Source organism: Acartia tonsa, chromosome 12 (genome assembly GCF_053477335.1).
Source record: "Acartia tonsa isolate MP-2025a chromosome 12, ASM5347733v1, whole genome shotgun sequence".
Taxonomy (NCBI): domain Eukaryota; kingdom Metazoa; phylum Arthropoda; class Copepoda; order Calanoida; family Acartiidae; genus Acartia; species Acartia tonsa.
Genome location: NC_137271.1, coordinates 33,764,995 through 33,784,701, shown reverse-complemented (window position 1 = coordinate 33,784,701; position 19,707 = coordinate 33,764,995). Strand labels below are relative to the sequence as shown.

The 19,707-nt window shown below is 33.7% G+C and overlaps 3 protein-coding genes across 3 annotated transcripts in view; all 3 read right to left on the bottom strand.

The window, feature by feature from the left end:
- mRpS22 (mitochondrial ribosomal protein S22) overlaps positions 1-3,784 on the bottom strand; it is an 11,516-nt gene extending 7,732 nt beyond the window's left edge. The window contains exon 1 of the mRNA XM_080180155.1: positions 3,679-3,784. Coding sequence (XP_080036281.1) covers positions 3,679-3,741 — 63 coding nt within the window. The 5' untranslated portion in view covers positions 3,742-3,784. The remainder of the gene's footprint in view (positions 1-3,678) is intronic.
- Dhx15 (DEAH-box helicase 15) lies at positions 3,758-16,677 on the bottom strand. The gene is made up of 19 exons (XM_080180153.1): positions 16,562-16,677; positions 15,957-16,059; positions 15,453-15,564; positions 13,585-13,656; positions 13,283-13,362; positions 12,701-12,800; positions 12,265-12,347; positions 11,323-11,446; positions 10,871-10,970; positions 10,352-10,527; positions 9,899-9,985; positions 9,349-9,524; positions 8,940-9,157; positions 8,434-8,519; positions 7,180-7,319; positions 6,670-6,723; positions 5,860-5,950; positions 5,123-5,301; positions 3,758-4,681 (listed from the first exon to the last, which is right to left on the bottom strand). Exons 1-19 carry the CDS (start codon positions 16,590-16,592, stop codon positions 4,570-4,572), a joined length of 2,124 nt encoding a protein of 707 aa, XP_080036279.1. The 5' UTR covers positions 16,593-16,677; the 3' UTR covers positions 3,758-4,569.
- Positions 16,629-19,707, bottom strand: Ak3 (Adenylate kinase 3). The gene is made up of 6 exons (XM_080180156.1): positions 19,367-19,707; positions 18,676-18,776; positions 18,251-18,357; positions 17,969-18,112; positions 17,613-17,689; positions 16,629-17,216 (listed from the first exon to the last, which is right to left on the bottom strand). Exons 1-6 carry the CDS (start codon positions 19,510-19,512, stop codon positions 17,081-17,083), a joined length of 711 nt encoding a protein of 236 aa, XP_080036282.1. The 5' UTR covers positions 19,513-19,707; the 3' UTR covers positions 16,629-17,080.

Genomic DNA, 19,707 nt, shown 5'->3' with positions numbered 1-19,707 from the left:
GCCTCCAAGTTCTGGTCCTGTAGGCCTCCATGTCCACTCTGGACGGGTAAAAAATTAAAATTTCTTATTTGAAGAATTAGAGGTCAACTTATAAAAAAGAATATGCATCTTTTTGGATGTTATTAACATAACTGAAGATTAAAATCGACCTCTAAGTTCTGGTCCTGCAGACTCTGGACAGGTAAAAATAAAACTTCCCTAATTGAACAGTTAATGGTATATTTATGAAACAAAATGAGCTTATATTTGGATGTTCTTTATATATTTGAAAGAAAAAAATAAAATTGTCCTTCAGGTTTAGGAGCTGCAGGCCTCCAGGTGGACTCTGGACATGAATAAAATAAAAATTTTAAATTTAAGGAGTTAGAGGTTTTTTAAACAACATAAGCATTTCTATAGATGCTATTTATATGTTTAAAGAAAAAATGACAATCGACCTCCAGGTTTGATGCTGCAGGCCTCCAGGTGGACAGGAAAAAATCAAAATTTTTTATTTATGTAGTTAGAGGTTAGTTTATAAAACACCATAAGCATCTTTTTAGATGTTATTTACATATCTGAAGATAAAATACAAGGGGGGGGGGGGGGGGGGTTCTGACACATTTGCGTAAACCTGGTATTTTGGCTTTATCTTTGGACTGAGAGGATAGGTTATTAAAGATAAAATCATTCTTATATGATGAATTTTCCCAAGTTTTAAGACTTTTTGGATAGGCCTCCAGGTGGTCTCTGTAGAGTTAGAGGTCAGCATATGAAAAAAAAATTGCATGTTTTTTTTCTTCAAATATGTGAATAACATTAAAAAAGAAGCATATTTTGTTTTATAAGTTGACCTCTAACTCTTAAAAATTTTTTTTTTCATTTTTACCTGTACAGAACCACCTGGAGGCCTGGAGCTCCGGATCCTGGAGGCCTATCCAAAAAATCTTAAAACTTGGGAAAATTCATTATATAAGAATGATTTTATCTTTAATAACCTATCCTCTCAGTCCAAAGATAAAGCCTATATACCAGGTTTACGCAAATGTGTCAGAACTCCCCCCCCCCCCTTGACCTCCAGGTCAAGGTGCGGCAGGCTTCCATGTAGACTATGTCCAGAGAAAACCTGGAGGCCTGAATTTGAACTCTTCAAATAAAAAATTTGAGTCTTTTACCTGTCCTGAATGAACCTGAACTTGGATCCTGATATGTTAATATTATCCAAATAAATGCATATTATGTTATATAAATAGACCTCTAACTCTTCATCTAAGAAATTTGATTGTTTACCTGTTCAGAGTGGACCTAAAGGCCTGCAGGACCTGAACTAGGAGGCCGATTTATATATTTTCTTCAGATATGTTAATAAAATCCAAAAAAAAACATATTCTGTTTTATAAGTTGACCTCTAACTCTTAAAATAAGAAATTTGATTGTTTACTTGTCCAGAATGGACCTGGAGGCCTGCAGGGCTTGACCCTAAGGGCTAATTTTAAATTTTTTTCAGATATGTTAATAATAGGGTTGGCAATCCGGAATCCGGATCCGGGATCCGGTATCCGCCCAATTTTTGAATCCGAATCCGGAATCCGTTTTTTAATAGCGGATTCCGGATTCTGAATTGGTAGGCTAAAATTAGCGCCTTGATTTTTTTCTTTCAACTTCCCCTTTTTGAAGGCAAAGATTATCATCATTATATATAATATGTTTTAAAATCTGGTTCAATTCTCGGAAGTGAATTATAGAAAAAACCGAAAACATTATTTTTTAGGACATATGTAGCACTGAATTTTTTTAATTTTTTTAAAAAAGCCTTTGAAAACATGGCTAGAATCCGGAATCCGAATCCGCCAAAAATAAGAATCCGGAATCCGCAAGGAATCCGCCACTTTTTTTGACGGATTCTTTTGAGAATCCGGAATCCGAATCCGGCCCAAAAATTCGACGGATTGCCATCACTAGTTAATAACATCCAAAAAGATGCATATTCTGTTTTATAGGTTGACCTCTAACTCATCAAACACAAAAAATTTGAATTTTTACCAGTCCAGAGTTGACTTGGTGGCCTGCAGATCCAGAACTTAGAGGCCAATTTTAATTTTTTTCTTCAGATATGTTAACAACATCTTGAAAGATGCATATTTTGTTTAATAAGTTGATCTCTAAATTTTACAATTTTTTTACCTGTCCAGAAACCACCTTTTTCCTACCTGAACCTGGAAACTTACCCAAAAAAATATTGAATATAAGTGAACTACTACCCAAATGTAAATTTTTGTCCCAAATACCCTATAGTCTCACATTAATACCTAGCCTAAAAATCACCGAGTAAGCGAAAGTGGTAAAACTTACCCCTCACCCTTAAGTTAACTCTATGAAAAATAACTGATATTTATATCATAATCACAAACAAAAATATATTTCAAAGGATTTTCTTCATCTTTATGCATTTTAGTCGTATCACAGTATCTTTTGAGCCCCCGCAGGGGCTAGAAATAGGAGAAAACCTACTGTGAAAATAAGACAAAACGCTCCTTAAGAGGCGTTGTCACAAAACTGACAATATTAGTTTTTTGTTATATAAATGTAATATTATATAGTATATATAGTAAATTTTGGTCAAGTAAAGGTTAAAATATATACCTAGTATATATAGTAAATTTTGGTCATATAGTATGATATAGTATCCAAATTCATCCTATATAGTATAAATAGTATATATAGTATGCAGTGGTCGCCCTGCAGTTATTTACTGTATTATTTACGTTATTTACTAAGTATATTTGCGATTACTTTTATTTAATGAAATCTTCCAATTTTTAACATTTACAAAACGGCCTGCTTAATTGCTTCAAGATCCATGTCAGATCTATATAGGAAATAAATGTCTATAAACGAGCTCAAGTTTTCCAAGAAATATATGATTAAAACTCATAGTGCTCCAATAATCCATAATAAACTCTCATTGCCCAGAACGATAAGACCCATTATTTTACTTTATTAAAAATAAATTCATTTTTTTCATTTCATGTTGCTATTTACCTTATATTGATGTATTTAATTTCTAATCATAAAAAAGAAAATTTAAATTTATAATATGATAAATTTAAGAAAACTGTGTTTTAAAAGAATTCGATTGTGGCGACATTTTGTGTGTTCAAATATTAAACTAAATTGTAATCATCATGATTAACCCTTTGGTGATGGTAATGTAAAGAAAAAAATATAATTTAAAAAAATCTTTTAAAAATCATTTAAATTATTAAATATTTACTTTCTTTTAGATAGTAATGCCGGGTGAGGAAAATAGATTTATTGAGAAATAGATATGCATATAGAAAACTAGCCAATAGGGAGATAATTATATCGATCCAACTCTAGTGAAAAGATATAACTGGAAAGATAGGCCTTTGTATAAATATCTAAAAAAAAAAACATTTCAACCATCCCACCTTGTTTTTTATAAGCTTGGTTTTTTTGGTTTAAACCACGTGGTTTTTTTTATGCCATCTCTGCAAGCAAATTACTTTTTGTTCTGTGGTATGGACTTAGCTTTGTTTGTAATTCTGACGCTAATAGCTGATTTCAAAGACCCATTACTCTAAAGGTTGATTTTAGCCCTTGTGCTGCCCCACCCCTCACCCTCCCTCTTTGAATAAAGTAGCACAGCTGCTAGTAACATTAAAGTCTGTATTCCTGTCTAATAAATTCAGGATTAACTCTGCTGACTCCTGTGGTCGCCAAACGCCACAAACTCAACATTTTGCCACTTAAGATCTCTGAAATATTAATAGAAAAAAATGATAACACAGCGACAACAAAAAAATATTTCTATTCAAATGCGATTTCTTCATTTTTTCACCATATACATAATAAGTTGAATAATACACCATAAAAATTTACAATTTTTACAAAATAAATTTCAAAATCAGTATTTTTAAACAAAAATTAAGAATTTAGAAAGATTATTTAACAATAATGAATAAGTTGATTGATATATATGAGATTGTTGAAAGTTTATGTTATTCAAGAACAAAATAAATTCAGCCATGTTTTTTAAAACAAACTAAAAAACTAACATCATATGACAGACAAAGATTTGTATAAATTGATAAAACCAACATCTATGATAATTTGCAATGTTTAATAAAATCGTTATCTGTCCTTTTGCCTTTGTAAAAAAAAGAATAATATGAAAAGATACAATATATTATGTAGTATAGTTTACTATTAGTATTATAGTATATTAACGACTACATTCATATATGCATAATTTCAGTAAAATAAGTAGTAACATGCTTTACATCTAAGCTATAATGAAGTCTAATTTAGCTATAATAGAACTTTTAGCTTTTTTATTATCAGTCTTTTAACGAGACTGGCGCATTTTCTTTCTATTTATTTAATACAGATAATTTGATATATTTTTTTTCTTCAATCTTTCACATAAAATCACTTTTAATTGCAGCTATTGGGTGTATGAAACAAATAATGTTGGTGGAAAACATTGTCTATGAAGTGCTTTACTCTTTCTATCCATAGTGAAGGATAGATAAGATAGATGGATGGATGGTTGAGGGGTGGGGGAGTTTAGAATCCTTTCTGGTATTGTCTGGAGTTGATCTTGGCAATGATTTGTTCCAACTGCCGCTTTGCCTCGCACTGGGGGAAGTTATTCATGTCGTAGTATTGCGGGGCCACTCTGAAAAAAATGCATTTAAAATATTTGCCCCAAAAAATAATTTTTTAATTGAACTTCATCATATTAGGTATGTTTATTTACCAATTTGGTCCATCAGTCTATAATGCTTTTGTGGAAATGTATTTTCTCGGATGCTATTCCGGGTAGACTGCTATTTTTTGTTGTTGTTGAAGATAGATATATAGGACATCCAGTATGAAACTTACATGGTTCGTCGATCATGCTACAAGTTTAACATATACCATAATTTTTTGGTGATTTTCTAACATGTTTCATATCCTTCTTTATTTATGACCACCAAACACCTGCTCCCTATCGTCACTTTGCCCGTTTGCACATTCATGTACTACTTTACATTTTTGTAACTTGTGTATTAAAACCGTTTCTATTTATTTACATTTGGGTCTAAATGTCTGTAAATATAACAATTATATATCTTACCTAACCAACCACTCTGGCTTCACATCTGTGCAGGTCCTAATGTAGTTCTTTGTGGTGAGGACGAACTCGTTGTAGAGGACCCACTCTGGCTTGTGGTCCAGACAGGTGGTGGGGTGCAGCTGCACAACCTGGTTGTCCTTGATGGTCAGGTAGTGCCCTGTGCGCTCCAGGTGGGCAACCTAAAACAATTAAAAACCTTATCCAACATTTCATGGGATGTTTAATAACCCAAAATGGTCCAATGTACGAGATTAATTCTTTTTGATTGCCTATCCGTTATCCGAAACCTACATCTGTTTACAGGCCAAGGCACTCTCACTATCTTTACAATGAGTAGTTGAGTAGTTTGGATCAGGGATCGGAAGCCTCACGTAAGCCGCGTGTAAGCCTCAGTGAAATCGTGATTTTATCACTATAAAATTCAGCTGGACGTATAAAACGTCTCTTTAGCAGACAATCCTTCTTTCTGAAATTTTTTTTTCTGCTCACAAGCAGGTTTAAAACTGAGGCTTATGCGCGGCTTACGTGAGGCTTCCGATCCCTGGTTTGGATATTCAATAGCCAGTCAAGTACATTGCACTGCACATGGTATCAGATCCTCTTCAAACTTATTCTGGGACACCTGTCATACTCGGTGAGGGTGAGGTAATAATGAGTAGCTCTCATGAGATAGCGTGTCTAATCTTAACTCTAAGAAACTATGGCTAATCAATCAAACAAACAAAAAGTATGCTAACCTGCATGAAAAAGCCAGAGCACAGGGCTTTTCTAATATTGATGTAATAATCTTTGCTTGTAAAATCTGTACTTGTTCTCTTCAAATTAAATCTAAATACAGAATATCATCAAATCAAATCAAATCAAATCAAATCAAATTTTATTTAACCTCTAGATCCGACAACCACTGATCTTGGACAATTCTCCGCCATCAGGGCAAAAATAATATTAAATAGCAAGATATAAAATACATATATCAATTACATTATATAAAACATGATGGTTTATTATTTATTACCCATCTATTTATCATTATTCATATTTATTACATTTTTAATAATAATAAAGCAATTGCATAGAATTAAAATGATAAAGATTAGCGGATTTTGCCCTGTCAAATATAATATACTTTCCCTACCTTTAAAAAGGGAGCACAAAATAGAGTAAGTGATCATATCTTAAAACAGTATTTATTTCTACCTTTTTGGATTCTTAAACTTTGTTTCTGTTGTATTGATTTAAAAATGAGAAAAAACTGAAATTTTTATCGTTCATAAGTACTCAGACAAAAAAATAGCTAGACGTTGCGGTAAGCTGCTATAAAAACTTGCTATCCTTCGTGCATAGTCCCTTTGAACCCCAAAAACAATTATTGATACAACAGCATTAGTATGATATAAGAAATACATATATTCCAGGGCCAAACTTAACAGAATTTATTTCTAATTTTGCATCGAAACGATAGGTACAAAAATTTTCAGTACGGCTTAATGACGGTTCAGATCGGAAATTAATTGGATTGGAAGTCAAACTGGAAAAAAAACGCCTACCTGTCCATAATTCTGCAAAGCTGTTGTCTTACGTTGTCTGCACTCTTCAAGGATCTGAAATAATACAATTTCTTTTCTATTAGATACAAATTCTATCATAAGTTTTGATTAAAGCTAGCGGCACAGCAATCATCAGTTTATAGACAAAGAAAGGCAGAAAATAGCCTTAATTCAACCAAATATCAAAGTTAAAAAAATAGCATAAGAACATAGTGGATATTCATGAAGATTCCCCGAGAAGGAAAACTAAATCGGTTTAGTGGATAGAGAGATCTTATCTGACAAACAAAAACCTTACTCTAAAATTAGGGAAAACCTTCATTTATTATGTACAGTTGCGTGTTCATGTAGACATAAAAAAATGCACCATGTGTTTTTTTATGGACAGTTGTTCGCAGACACATAAATTACTTTTTTTGACGAGTTATGCTCCGAGGCCGATTAGTTTTCACTGAAAAAATATAAAACTATACTGTTTTGTTTGACTTTTTTCTAAAAAATGTAGCTCACCTAAAGTTGACAAAATTATCATAGCACCAAGTGGGATCTTCCATGTTCTGTTTGAAGGCGTGATACACGTTCAACAAGGTCAAGTGGTCACCATCAATGTGGGCGAAGCGGAGCTTACTGTCGTCAGACGCTTTCTTGGCCTTTAAAAAAGGGATCGTGTGTTATATTTTGAAAACTAGCAGTGGGGCGGGTGGTTGACGCCAGGGCTGTGCAGTATGCTAAACCCGGGTTTTTTAAAAAATACCCCGGGGTCGTGGAAAATAGGGGTTTTACCCGGGTTTTAGGGGTTTCTAGGTTTTTTATTGGGGTATTTTGGGTTTTTATAGTTTTTATACTGTAAAAGCTTGAATAATATATTATATATAATTATATAATATGTAATAGACGATTCTTTCTTTGGCGCAGCGAGTTTCATAGTATTTTCACAGTAGCTTTTCTCTTATTTCTACCCCTGCGGGGCAATCATTACCCCTTAACTAACCTAACCTAAAATAACCTATTAATAGCTACTATAAAAATACAAAGAAAACCACTGTGCCATGAAACCAATTAGGTCCATTCTTTTAATATTTAGAAACAGGCTAGGACATAAGAAAGATGAAAAGTTTGCTGCTTTTTACAGGAAAAACAGAAAAAATGCAAAAATCTAAAGATCCTAAAACTGTACGTGCTTTTCTTGCTGGTATATCTCTTACTGAGCCCGTGACAATGGCAAAATCAAGCACAGCAGTCTATTCCTTTGTTAAATACATGCAAGGGGTCAATGAAAAACATATTTTTTTTATATAAACAATGAAAAATAAACTTATTTTTTAAACAATTTTACTTTTTTTTAATTAAACCCCAAGAACCTAAAACTCCTTGGGTTTTTTAAGGTGGGTTAAAGGGCAAAAAACCCGGGTGGGTATTGGGGTAGGTTTTTTATCTGCCAACCCTGGTTGACGCTCTATTTCAGAGATTTGCGATGGACGATTAGTTTGCTAAATCTTGCCGCCATTACTTTACAGAACAACTACCATGCCACATTTTAGTGCTTTAATTCTTTTTTGGTTACGTTACTTAGTGTTTGGGTTTGGTTACAAAAAGCGGATCATCAACCTCTCCCTTTGTATGACAAGAAATCTAAGAATAACCCTAATTCTAGATTTATGTTCTAACGCCCATATTGAAGAATTAATAGTACGCTCATCTTCTACATGGAGGTGTTGTCCCTCTAGTACGTTTGTCAGAAAAAAAAAAATTATTTATATTTACCTCATTAGGTCTAACAAAACACTGTGGAACAGATAACATGCTAACAATTGACAGTATTTCATTAGAACAGTTATACTCGCAAGAAGCTGAAAAAATATTTAATTCAGATTTTATTTCATGGGATTAATACTATTATTCGTGGAAATATGTCTTTCATACGCAAATAAATGAATTATAAATACCTAATAAAGAAATATTTTACACTATTATTTGAAACAATTGAGAAAAAAAACCATGATACGCGAATTTATATGCATCAATATCATAATTTTGGGCTTGTAAGGAATGGCCAATTTTCTCCTTTTTAATGTTTATAATATAATAATAATGTCTTGGTAAAGCTTTCCGTGGATATTAGAAGAAAAATTATAAGATTAAAATCAAGTTTTGTTAGCCCCGAGGGAGAGCCGAATTATCTGCACTACTAAGAAAATTCGTGCTATACTAGCATTACAGACACACAGAAAGACGGACACAAACAATAACTGAGTAGCTACGCAACTTACCTATCAACATCTTGGCTAGCTGGGGATCAAGTGGGAACTCAGCCATGATGGCGCCCAACTCTGTCAAGTTGCCATCATCGTCCAGGGCCGCCAGGTAGTTCAACAGCTCCAGGGCTCTCATCAGGGTCTCCGGGGCGGGAGGGTCCATGAAGTCAAAGTGGACAAGATCGTCGATACCGAGCTTTTTCAGCTGGATAACTACAGCTCCAAGATTAGACCTTAAGATAAATAATAATGCGAAAAGTATAACAAAAAACCATAAGAAACTAGGTAAAAAAAGAATGATTCATCCAAATGATGATAAACAAGTATTATAGCTTTAAAAGTTTAGAAACTACTATCTTATAAGCAACCAATCAACGTTCAATAAAATTACACAAATTTTACGAGCCCAAACAAAAATATATACCTAAGGATCTCTGGGTATGTATTATCCTGCATCTCATTCTTGTACGCCTTCTCTGTGTACAGCCTGAAGGTCTTGCCCGGCTTTGTACGTCCGGCACGACCGGCGCGCTGCTGAGCCGAAGCCTTACTGATGGGGGATACTAGCAAAGATTCCACTCTTATACGAGGGTTGTATACCTATAACAACAGATACAAAGATTAAAAAAGAAAATATCTTACTTAGAAAAAAATAGGTATTTTGCAACTGGAAACATTATTAAAGGGACAAGTTAAAATGGAAGATAACATAAACTTAATACCCAACTACTCATACAAAATTTGATTGCATTACCTTTGCTTGGAAGTCAAACAGTGAATTGTAATGAGTTGCATCTGTTTCGGGACAAGGCATATCCCCTATTAAAGTCGCGTACCTTACAAAGCAACAGTAGGGACAATTATTAAGATCTTTAAATAAAACGCCTTGTTTGGCCGGGAGTAGAACCTATTACCTACCGGACATCAAGCGGATGACGTCAGAGTCGCAGGTTTTATGCCATAAGATTACTTACCTTTTGTTTTGAAAATCCTGGATCGATGACAAAAACAACACCGTCGATTGTTAAACTGGTTTCCGCAATGTTAGTTGAGACAACAACCTAAAATAAATAGTTTATAATAAAAATCAAAATATTCAATATTTTAAACTAAATTGTGTACCCATAATGTAATATATTTTATTGAAGACAAAAGTTTTTTTTTTTAGTTGAAACATAAAAATCTTTGTAGGTAGGAGGTATGTAAATTTTTCATTTTAATGAAAAAAGTTTATCTTTGAAGAAAAGAAGATCAATATATGAAATATCACTGGAGAATTAAAGATTAATTAATAATATCTTATCTGTATGTATATATTTGACTTTAAAGTTTAAAAAAACAACAAAGTAAGAGTTATATCAGCACTAAGAAACCTTCAAATCTCATAAGTAAAGTAAAGATTCTTATTATTATAATCAAACACTTACTTTACGTCCAACAGCGCCATTGGCCTTTTTGCTGGGGGGTGCTTCAAAGATTCTCTGCTGAAGGTTGGGTGGCAGGGTCGAGTACAGCGGGATACATTTCAGGTCCCCTACCTCGGGACCCAAGTTTTCTATCTCACGTTTCAGTCTTTTACATGCTTCTTCAATTTCTTCTTGACCTAGGATAGATGAATATAATCACGTAATCATTATTTTTTTTATAGATAATTCAACATCAGTTATGAGTTTCACTCTCCTAGAGATCTTAATTATTCTTCAAACCTTTGCATGAGTATCCTATCTTTCTGCTTAACATTCTAAATCTTAATAAAAACTCAAGCCTTCTTGAAATTAAGGAAAGAGACTGTCCTTTCGTGTACAGACAGAAAATGATGCCAAACTTTAAAAGTATTGCAGACAAAATTTTTGGAGAGCAATGTTTTGGAGGTCCCTAGGCCTAGAGCCATAAATATAACGATTTTAAAAAGTCAATTAGGGATTATCTAATAACAATGTCAATACCTGTCAAAAACAAAAGCATATCGCCCTCAGTTTCTTCACACATATGAATCTGTACACAAGTTCTAATAGCGGCCTCCAGGTAGTCTCTTTCAGGTTCTGGACACACAGATATTTCAATATTTTTAACAGAATTTAGTGAGTTAAAATATCAAGTTCAAGTTCTAAGGGAATATCATTAACCGATTAGTTATAGTTATTTATTTGGACAAAAAATCCCCCCTGCCCCCTCCTCTCCTTATTTACATAAATATAACAAAAAGTGTCAGTGGATTGCAACTTTCACCCCCTTCTCCAAAATAATTGAGAGCCACCACCTGCGGTATAATATAAAACTAAATAATTAAGGGGTAGGATTAATTTATCATCAATCGTCCTATCCATGCCAAACAACAAACAGATCCTAGTTGTAAGGTATCTGTGCTACTAAAAACTGGAAGTATCTGTATTCCTGGCGTATAGAAGATCTCTACAGGATGTGTTCTGCCGGGCACATTCATCAGAGGGGCATTGTCAAAATAAGACTGAAACTTTCCGGCGTCCAGTGTAGCACTCATAATAACTAGCTTCAAGTCAGGCCTAGATAGATAGTAGGGTGGGTCGATTTTGGAATTTCACATTAGTAGACATTGGCAAGGGTTACTGGGCCAATATAAAACACTGTAAAACTCGAAAGAGGCTTTTTAATCCAAAAACAGGCGCGCGGGGGGTTGAAAATGTGCCCGCCCCCTTATAAAACCAAAAATTGAAATTCCTTCAAACACAGGCATGTTGAATATCAAAATGACCGCATTGAAATGCTGATTACAGATCTGAAAACCGTTTTGAAAAATATTGATTCAGTCTGAAATGATTTTCAAATAACCTACTAAAATGAACAATTTTGACTAAATCAGCTGTTTTTAGGTACTTAATGAGATCTTATTCGAACTAGGAGCAATATTTTTCAAAACGAATTTCAGATTCGTAATCAGCATTTCAATGCGGTCATTTTGATATGCAACATGCCTGTGTTTGAAGGAATTTAAATTTTTGGTTTTATAAGGGGGTAGGAACTATTTATACCCCCCGCGCGCCGGCAGCCATAAGAGCCAAGTCACTTTTGAAACTTGAATGGGGATTATCATACATATATATGACTTCCACAACTTATGATAACAGTAAAATCTAAAAAAAGGGTGAAATGGGCCCACCCTAATAGATAGTCAAATAAAGATAGATAGTGGCATATCTGAATAATGTATCGTTAATGTAAGTAAAAAATGCTATAACTTAACCTAGTAAAAAATTGTCTTTTCTAATCTAAAAATGAAAAGGGGGAGACGACCTCACCCCCTCCCACACAGGGGTGTAGCCGATAGTGAGAATAAAAAGACCTATCAGATGATGTAACTAACCTGTGAGTAACAACTGTCTTCAATACACCCATCAGAATATCAGTAGCAAGCGTCCGTTCGTGAGCCTCGTCAAGTAAAATAACCTATGCAAATAGTTGTCATAATTAAAAATATACAAAAGCTGAAATTTTTAATATATGTTTAAGTGACACGATTTTATATTCAAACGTTAACAGTAAAGCAATAGGTTGGCTGATTTCAAAGACCAAAAACAATATCGGGACAGGGTCCCTGCCCTGAGGGGAGAGTTACATTTAGCTCATGCCCCCTCTATTCTTTTACTTTAATGGTAAAACAAAACTTTCTGAAATCTTAGAAAATGAAAATAAAATAATTCTTTTTTAATTCTACCATCACTAATATACAAGAATATTAATGTTAGTTGCTTATTTGGTGAACACGACCCCTTAAGAACACTAGATATATTATATTTTACCTGATAATTTTCGAGCATAGGATCGCTCATAGCCTCTCTCAACAACATACCATCAGTCATGTACTTTAACAGGGTGCGCGGTCCAGAACAATCTTCAAACCTGACACATAATATAACTTATTTATTTATTATTTTTATTAGGTAGGGAGGGGATATTGGACTGTAACTTATACTGGTCCCCAAAATTTTTATTAGCACTAATTCTTTTCATCGAGGGCTTGAAACTTTGAGAACTTCTAGTACATAAAACTTTATTGGGTTGTATAACCTACCAGTGTCAAAAAAATTCAATCCATAACTTTAATCTTTAGATGGTGTAATTTTGCTGGGGGTTTAACAGACAACCAACCCTTTGATTGCACGAGCTTTGTCTGGAAGGATATACTGTGCATGGTAATGGGTTGAGCTAAGGGATTCCCTCCATACTCTCACTAATAGTGTCACGTGCCATCCATAACAACAGTATGTACCAATTTTACCGTCTAGTATGACGCGGTGAAGTCCAAACTCAAACCCGATTGGCAAACAAGTATCATTAAACTAATACCGCGTGATGTGCATATTGTATTACTGTATGCCTACCTAATTGAGTATCCAACCTCCTGACCCAGGGCAACATCCATCTCTTCTGCTACACGCTGAGCTACAGACATAGCAGCCACCTACATTAGTACAAGGATAACGATATCCAAAAAAGGCGAAGCAAAAAAATAATCATGGAGTAGACGTTCGGACAAAGTGAGTTGTAAAGTTTTAGTATTTAAGGAAATTTTAAGTACTTTTTAATTGAAAAGCTTTAAAGCTCTATTAAATGAGGCCATTAAGAAGACACAAAAGTAAGATATATAAGTAATATTAATCCAAATAAAACAACTTTAACTTACCCTTCTGGGCTGTGTACAGGCTACGCCCTTCTTACCCATCTTCTTGGAGAAATCCACGCACCATTGAGGGATCTAAATTAAAATTGTTTTTTTTAACTTGTAATTTTTTAAGATGAAGTAACATTTTCCTAAATTTCCAAAAGTGTAGGGTAAAGCGGGGCGAACTCGGTCTTTTTTTCGGTTTTTTGAACCTGCAAATCGTAAAAATTATTTTTTTTAAATGGGACCAAGACCAGTAGAAAGATCTCGGAAAAGTCGATCAGGTCCTAAAGGGACGTAAACCTAGGACATTGGGAAGTTTGTCAAAATTAATCTCTAAAACGGCACCGACTTCGCCCCGCCTTGAGGCGAAGTCGGTAGGGCATTTTCAAGCTTCAAAAAATCGATGACGTATTGATTTTATTACAGCATGCCCAAAAGGTAAAAGTTGCTAAATGTAATAAAGAGTATGCACAAAAAATTTTATTAAGATAGGTCAATTTTTTCTACCAAAAAAAAAAATTTTTCCGAAGTACGCGAAATTTGACTTTTTTTTTCGAAAATTTTTTTGATAAAAAACATAAAAATACTACTAGAAAAAATAACTTTTTATGACTTTAAAGGCCTGATCCTTAAAATTCAGGCAATTTTGAATAGATTTGGCCAAAAAAAAATTAGTTCTATTAGCAAAATTTCCTAAAAAAATCAAGTTGAAAAAAAGAGAAAAGTTTGGCAAAATCTATGGTCGATTTTCCAGCTTCAAAAAACCTATGACATAGTGATTTAATTACAGCATGCCTTAAAGGTTAAAGTTGCTAAATGTAATAAAGAGCATTCACAAAAAAAAATATGAAGATCGGACAATATTTTCTACAAAAAAGAAAAAATAATTTTTCTAAGTACGAGAAATTTGACTTTTTTTCTCGAAAATTTCACTTTTTTATATAAAATTGAAAAAGTTAGTATAAAAAGTGAAAAAACCGAATTCGCCCCGCTTCACTTTTAGTCGATTTAAGAAAAAACTATACAAGCTTTTTAAAAGTTTTAAACGGAAATGGATAGCCTATTAGATTCTTAATAAGTCCCCTGAAGACGTCTAAGCTCTAGCTCTTACCAGTTTTTGTCCAACTTACCGTTTTTCCGACCGAAGCAAAAAAATCGAAAAAAAAAATTTTTGTCGTCCGACTTTAAGACCCAATAAGTACCCTAAAAATTCATCTCACAAAAATTTCATTTTATACTTTTTTGTACGCAATTTAATAAGGAACAAATTTGATTTTATGTTTTTTTTCTGTCAGTCGATTAGAACATGGAGAAAAATGTCATTTAATGAAGGTGGTCAAAAAAATACCGACTTCACCTCAAAACCGAGATCGCCCCGCTTTACCCTAGGTACCTAATCGAGATTTTTTTAGTGAGAGGGGGTGGGACAGACATTGATTTTCTTTTGATTGATAGGAACCGGTTCTCATCCATACGAAAAAACTATGTCTAGCATCGTATTATATCCAGCTTTCTACGAATATAAAAATGTACAATCATAAGATTAAAACCAGTTTTTTTTAGCCGGTGCCTTCGGCACTTTGGGGCTAAAAAAAACTTGTTTTAATCTCATAATTGTACATTCTATATCCGCGGAAAGCCGTTTATAATACGATGCGAGAAATAACTATTCTCTTATTTTATAACCTAATTAAAAAATAATACCCAGGAAAAGCCTTACATACATGCATGCCTGTTTTAATTCAATTCTCAAAATATAATTTGTTTTTAGGTATATATGATATATCATATGTATCAATTATGTTTTCGCATTACAGGGTAGCTTTCTGTTAGATAGTTTATATGGTTGAATTAACAAGTTATTTAACAAATAGTCCAATCCTTACCTGGGTGGTTTTACCAGAACCAGTTTCTCCGACCAAACAAATGGACTGGTGCCTGGCCAACAGATCCATGAATTTCTCCTGGTAGTCCCAAACGGGCAGCTGGCATCTTTTCCTAAAAATATCAGGAAGAATGTAAATATGAATCCATGAAAAAAATTGGGGTAAATAGACTGTAAATAATACCACCCCCTTCCCTCAACACGCACAACAAATCTTGGACAAACTTGTTCTGAAAAAAGCCTAAAACTATTTTCAAAACTTCAACTTATAAATAAAATAGCCAACAACTTTACTAAAACCTATGTAAACCTTCCCTAAAATGGAGAAAATATTGGGTAAAGTGGTTAGCGAGATCCTAGCTGATGAACAAATACTTTTTCAAATAGATCAGTGGTGTACCTATTTATACTTTCCAAATAACATATTACTATTATAGAAATTGGGTAAAGAAATAGAGAGAGGCGAAAAATATACACCTCTGTAATAGAAAAAACTTGTATGTACCTGAATATTTCAAAATATCTGGGTGAGAAGGGTAGACCTGTGTGAGGGTTCATTTTTGTTACTCCAGGTCTCATATCATCTTCTTTGCTCTTTTTGGCGCCAGCTACAATAATAAAAACATTTTAGTGTTCTATATTATTTTTTTTGTGCTAATGCAGGGAAAAAGGAATGATATTCTGCCAAACAATTCTAAAGGAATTCTCCACACAACCCCTTCCCCTTTTCCTCCCCTTCTTACCCACCCCTCTTCAGTTATATGAAAAACAAGATATACCCCCAGCTAACTTCCAAAGGTTTCGTCATTTTTTGTAGAATTGATTGTCACAATAGCTAGGCCTGGTGCCAATGCCTAAAAATGCGGGGGGTAATTTATTAAATGAGCGTTTTCTTTTGGGTGGATGAAGCTATTCTCCATCAAAATAGTTTGGTCACGCATTCACACACGGATAAACAGACATCCTATTACTTTGTTACTTTTATAAGGATTTTAAATCTAAAGAAATTGTTTCGATTTTTTTTGTTTTTTCCTGCTTTTTTCTTAAATTGATAGACTATAGGTTAATCTTCGGGTGACATATCCCTAACCTCATTAAATGTTTTCATACCTGGCTCGATATCAATCCTTCGCTTCGACATCTTTGCTCTTTATGTTTAGTTTTCAAGCAGCAAAAATCTGAAAATAAATCATCAGAAATTCAAATATTTGTGACTTGCCTTGTGGAAAAAAAGAAAACTTACAAACATCAACAAAAATAACTTTGATGTAAATATTAAATTGTATAGTATCACATTGTTGTTTTTTTTTCACTGGAAGTTTTGGTTTATATATAAAATTCTAAAAATAGGTAACTAAATGCATGTTGTTTTAGTATAAAATTAAGAACTTTTTCAACATTTTTATAAAAATATCACCTTAATAAATATGGAAGGTTTCATTTCATTTTAAATATTTAACAAATACATATTAACAAGGACATTCTGTTCATTGAAGAATAGCAGGATGTGGGATGTGAAAAATGGGCAATTTTACTAACAGAAACAGCGTCTGGCAAAGGGAAATACTATAGACTCTAAAAGAGCAAATAATCAGTTGGTGCAGTCAAAAAAGAGTTATCACATCTTGTTTACATGATACTTTTCAGGTAAGCCTCGACATGGGGCCAAATTTTCTTGGACTCTGTGCCGTGAAAGTCCTTGAGGATTCCCATGCTTCTGTAGAAGTCCAACACAGGGGCGGTGTTGGCCTTGAACACTTCAAGCCTAAAAAAATAAGATGTTTAAAATTGGATCCTAGTTGGGGGAAGAAATTGAATATGAAGTAGGCAGCTTAGCTCTCTAAAAATACATATTCGAACGCCAACTGTATCTCAACATTCACCAAGAAGAGAAGTATTTCGCAGATTCCTTCTGGGTCATGCATACACGTTAATCTATAAGGCATTTTATGAAGTCAAAAAATCAAAACTTGATTCTGTTTAAATATAACATTTTCTGTATATTCCAGCAGATTTTTGTATGTGTTAACACTTATATAGTTTTCAATTTTTCAACCTTTTAATTATAAAATGGAAAAGGGAATAAGAGTCAGACAACATTGCCTACTTTATTCTTTCTATCTAAGTATAATCCTAACTATCTATATATCTATTTGCCTACCTGTTACGGACAGATTCTGGCTTATCATCATCTCTCTGGATAAGATCTTCACCAGTTTCATCATCTTTGCCAGCAACCTTAACAAATAAGTTATCATATGTCATGCAAAGAACAAGTCTTCTTTTAAAACTGTCAACTTCCCATACTTTAAAAAGTATCTTTGTATTTGGGAATCTATGACTTTGGCTAAGTAACTTAGATATTAATTCTGTTTTTTGGAAAAGATGTTCAGTTATTTCAAGAAAAACAAAAGGAATTGAACTAAGAATACTGTAAATGAAGTAGAAAATTATACCTTATTCCATACTTGTCTACATTTTAACACGTCACAAATATTATTATCCAAACACACTTACCTTAGGTGGGTTAAAGATGAGATTGTAAACTCTACCGGAGCCAGGATGGATCCACCTGTCCTTGATCCTGTCGATGATGGTGTCGAAAGGAACGTCCAAGTTGACCACAACATTTACTGGAGTTTCAGCTTGAAGTGCTTCAGCCTAGAGTCAAAGAAATAGGTTAAATATAAGAAATATCAACCTGTATTGTTTATCTCAGAAAATTAAGAAATGAACAGCTAGGTTCTAAATACATGATTAATATTAACGTTGATATTTTCAAAAAAATATGTCCCAAACCTGAGGTTGGGTGCGGGGGAAACCATCAAGGAGCCAAGGCTTGTCCCCCAACTTCTTGAGTTCAGAGGCAACAAGACCAACCATGACATTGTCAGGTACAAGATCTCCTGCAAGAAAAAAAGGGAAATTTTAATGGATTTTGGTCAATAAATTAAATAAAACAAGATAAAGTTTCATAAATACTAGGGGTATTGTCTTTAAAATTACTGTGCTTTTATCTACAGTTATACCTACATATCATAAAGAACCTATAGTTTTAATTTCAGCAATTTCAGCTAAATTACTCTAACGTTCTTTAAATTACTTAAATTTTTTAAACAAGCACATCGAATCACATAGGCAGAAAGACATTCAATAACCACTCTTCATAAAAGGTGGCGTATACTTAATACAATTACACAACATTATTGTTTTCAAAATCTCACCTCTGTCAATGAAAGCTTTTGCCTCCTTGCCCAAAGTAGTTCCATCTCTCATATGAGCCCTCAGAAGGTCACCACTTGAAACGTGGGTTAGTCCGAAATCTCTACAATGTAAACATTAGATTAAATTAGACCAGAGGACTAGGTTACGCGTAACTAGTACCATGTACAATGTACATAAAAATAATTATATATATGCCCCTGTCATTCAGGTTATGCATATTTTACGGGATCGAGAGGGGGCCGGGGGCAGATAGGATAATATAATTAATCTTTGCTTCGGTATATACCTTGCCATAAAAGAGAGATGAACCAAACCTAAATTTTATCTATCCCTGGAAACGAATACCTTACATTACATACTATTCTAAATATATATAATCCAAAATGAGAGAAGTTATATAATATCTATAGATCCATGAACCAGACTCATTAGGTGCGTCTTATAAAATACTCCAAACGATATTACGAATATATTGTCAAGATATCATAAGTAAAAACAATACATATAGGGAGATTATACAAAAGTATGTTTTTGTTATGAGAAGATTTTTTAGGAGGACTAACCAAGAATTAGGCAATCAACAGAACTTAAAAGATAAACTAAATTTTATTTTAAAATATCTTTCGGTTTTTCACTTAGATGATAAATCTAAATTTCTCTATCTCTAAGTATTTTTGGCCCAAATCAGACCTGACAATCCAGTTGCTGATAGTTCCCTTGCCGGAACCGGGAGCCCCAATAATCAAGGCACATGTTTTCTTCCCTCTTACGGGCACAGTAGCATAAAAAGACCTCGGGGCGCTGCAAAACAGCAGGGTCAACGGCTTGGACAGCATTTTATTCACTGTAACGTTGTTTTGTTGTGGTAAAAGCGATGTTGTTGCTCCCAGCGCGGCGAGAAAAGCACGGTGCGCAGACTAATATGATATGCCGCGTATCATTTTTAGTTGATTATGAAACTAAACCTTCCCGGATTTTTTCCCCCATTTTCTTACGTGGATTTTTTGTTTTAAATCCAGTTGTCTTCCTTT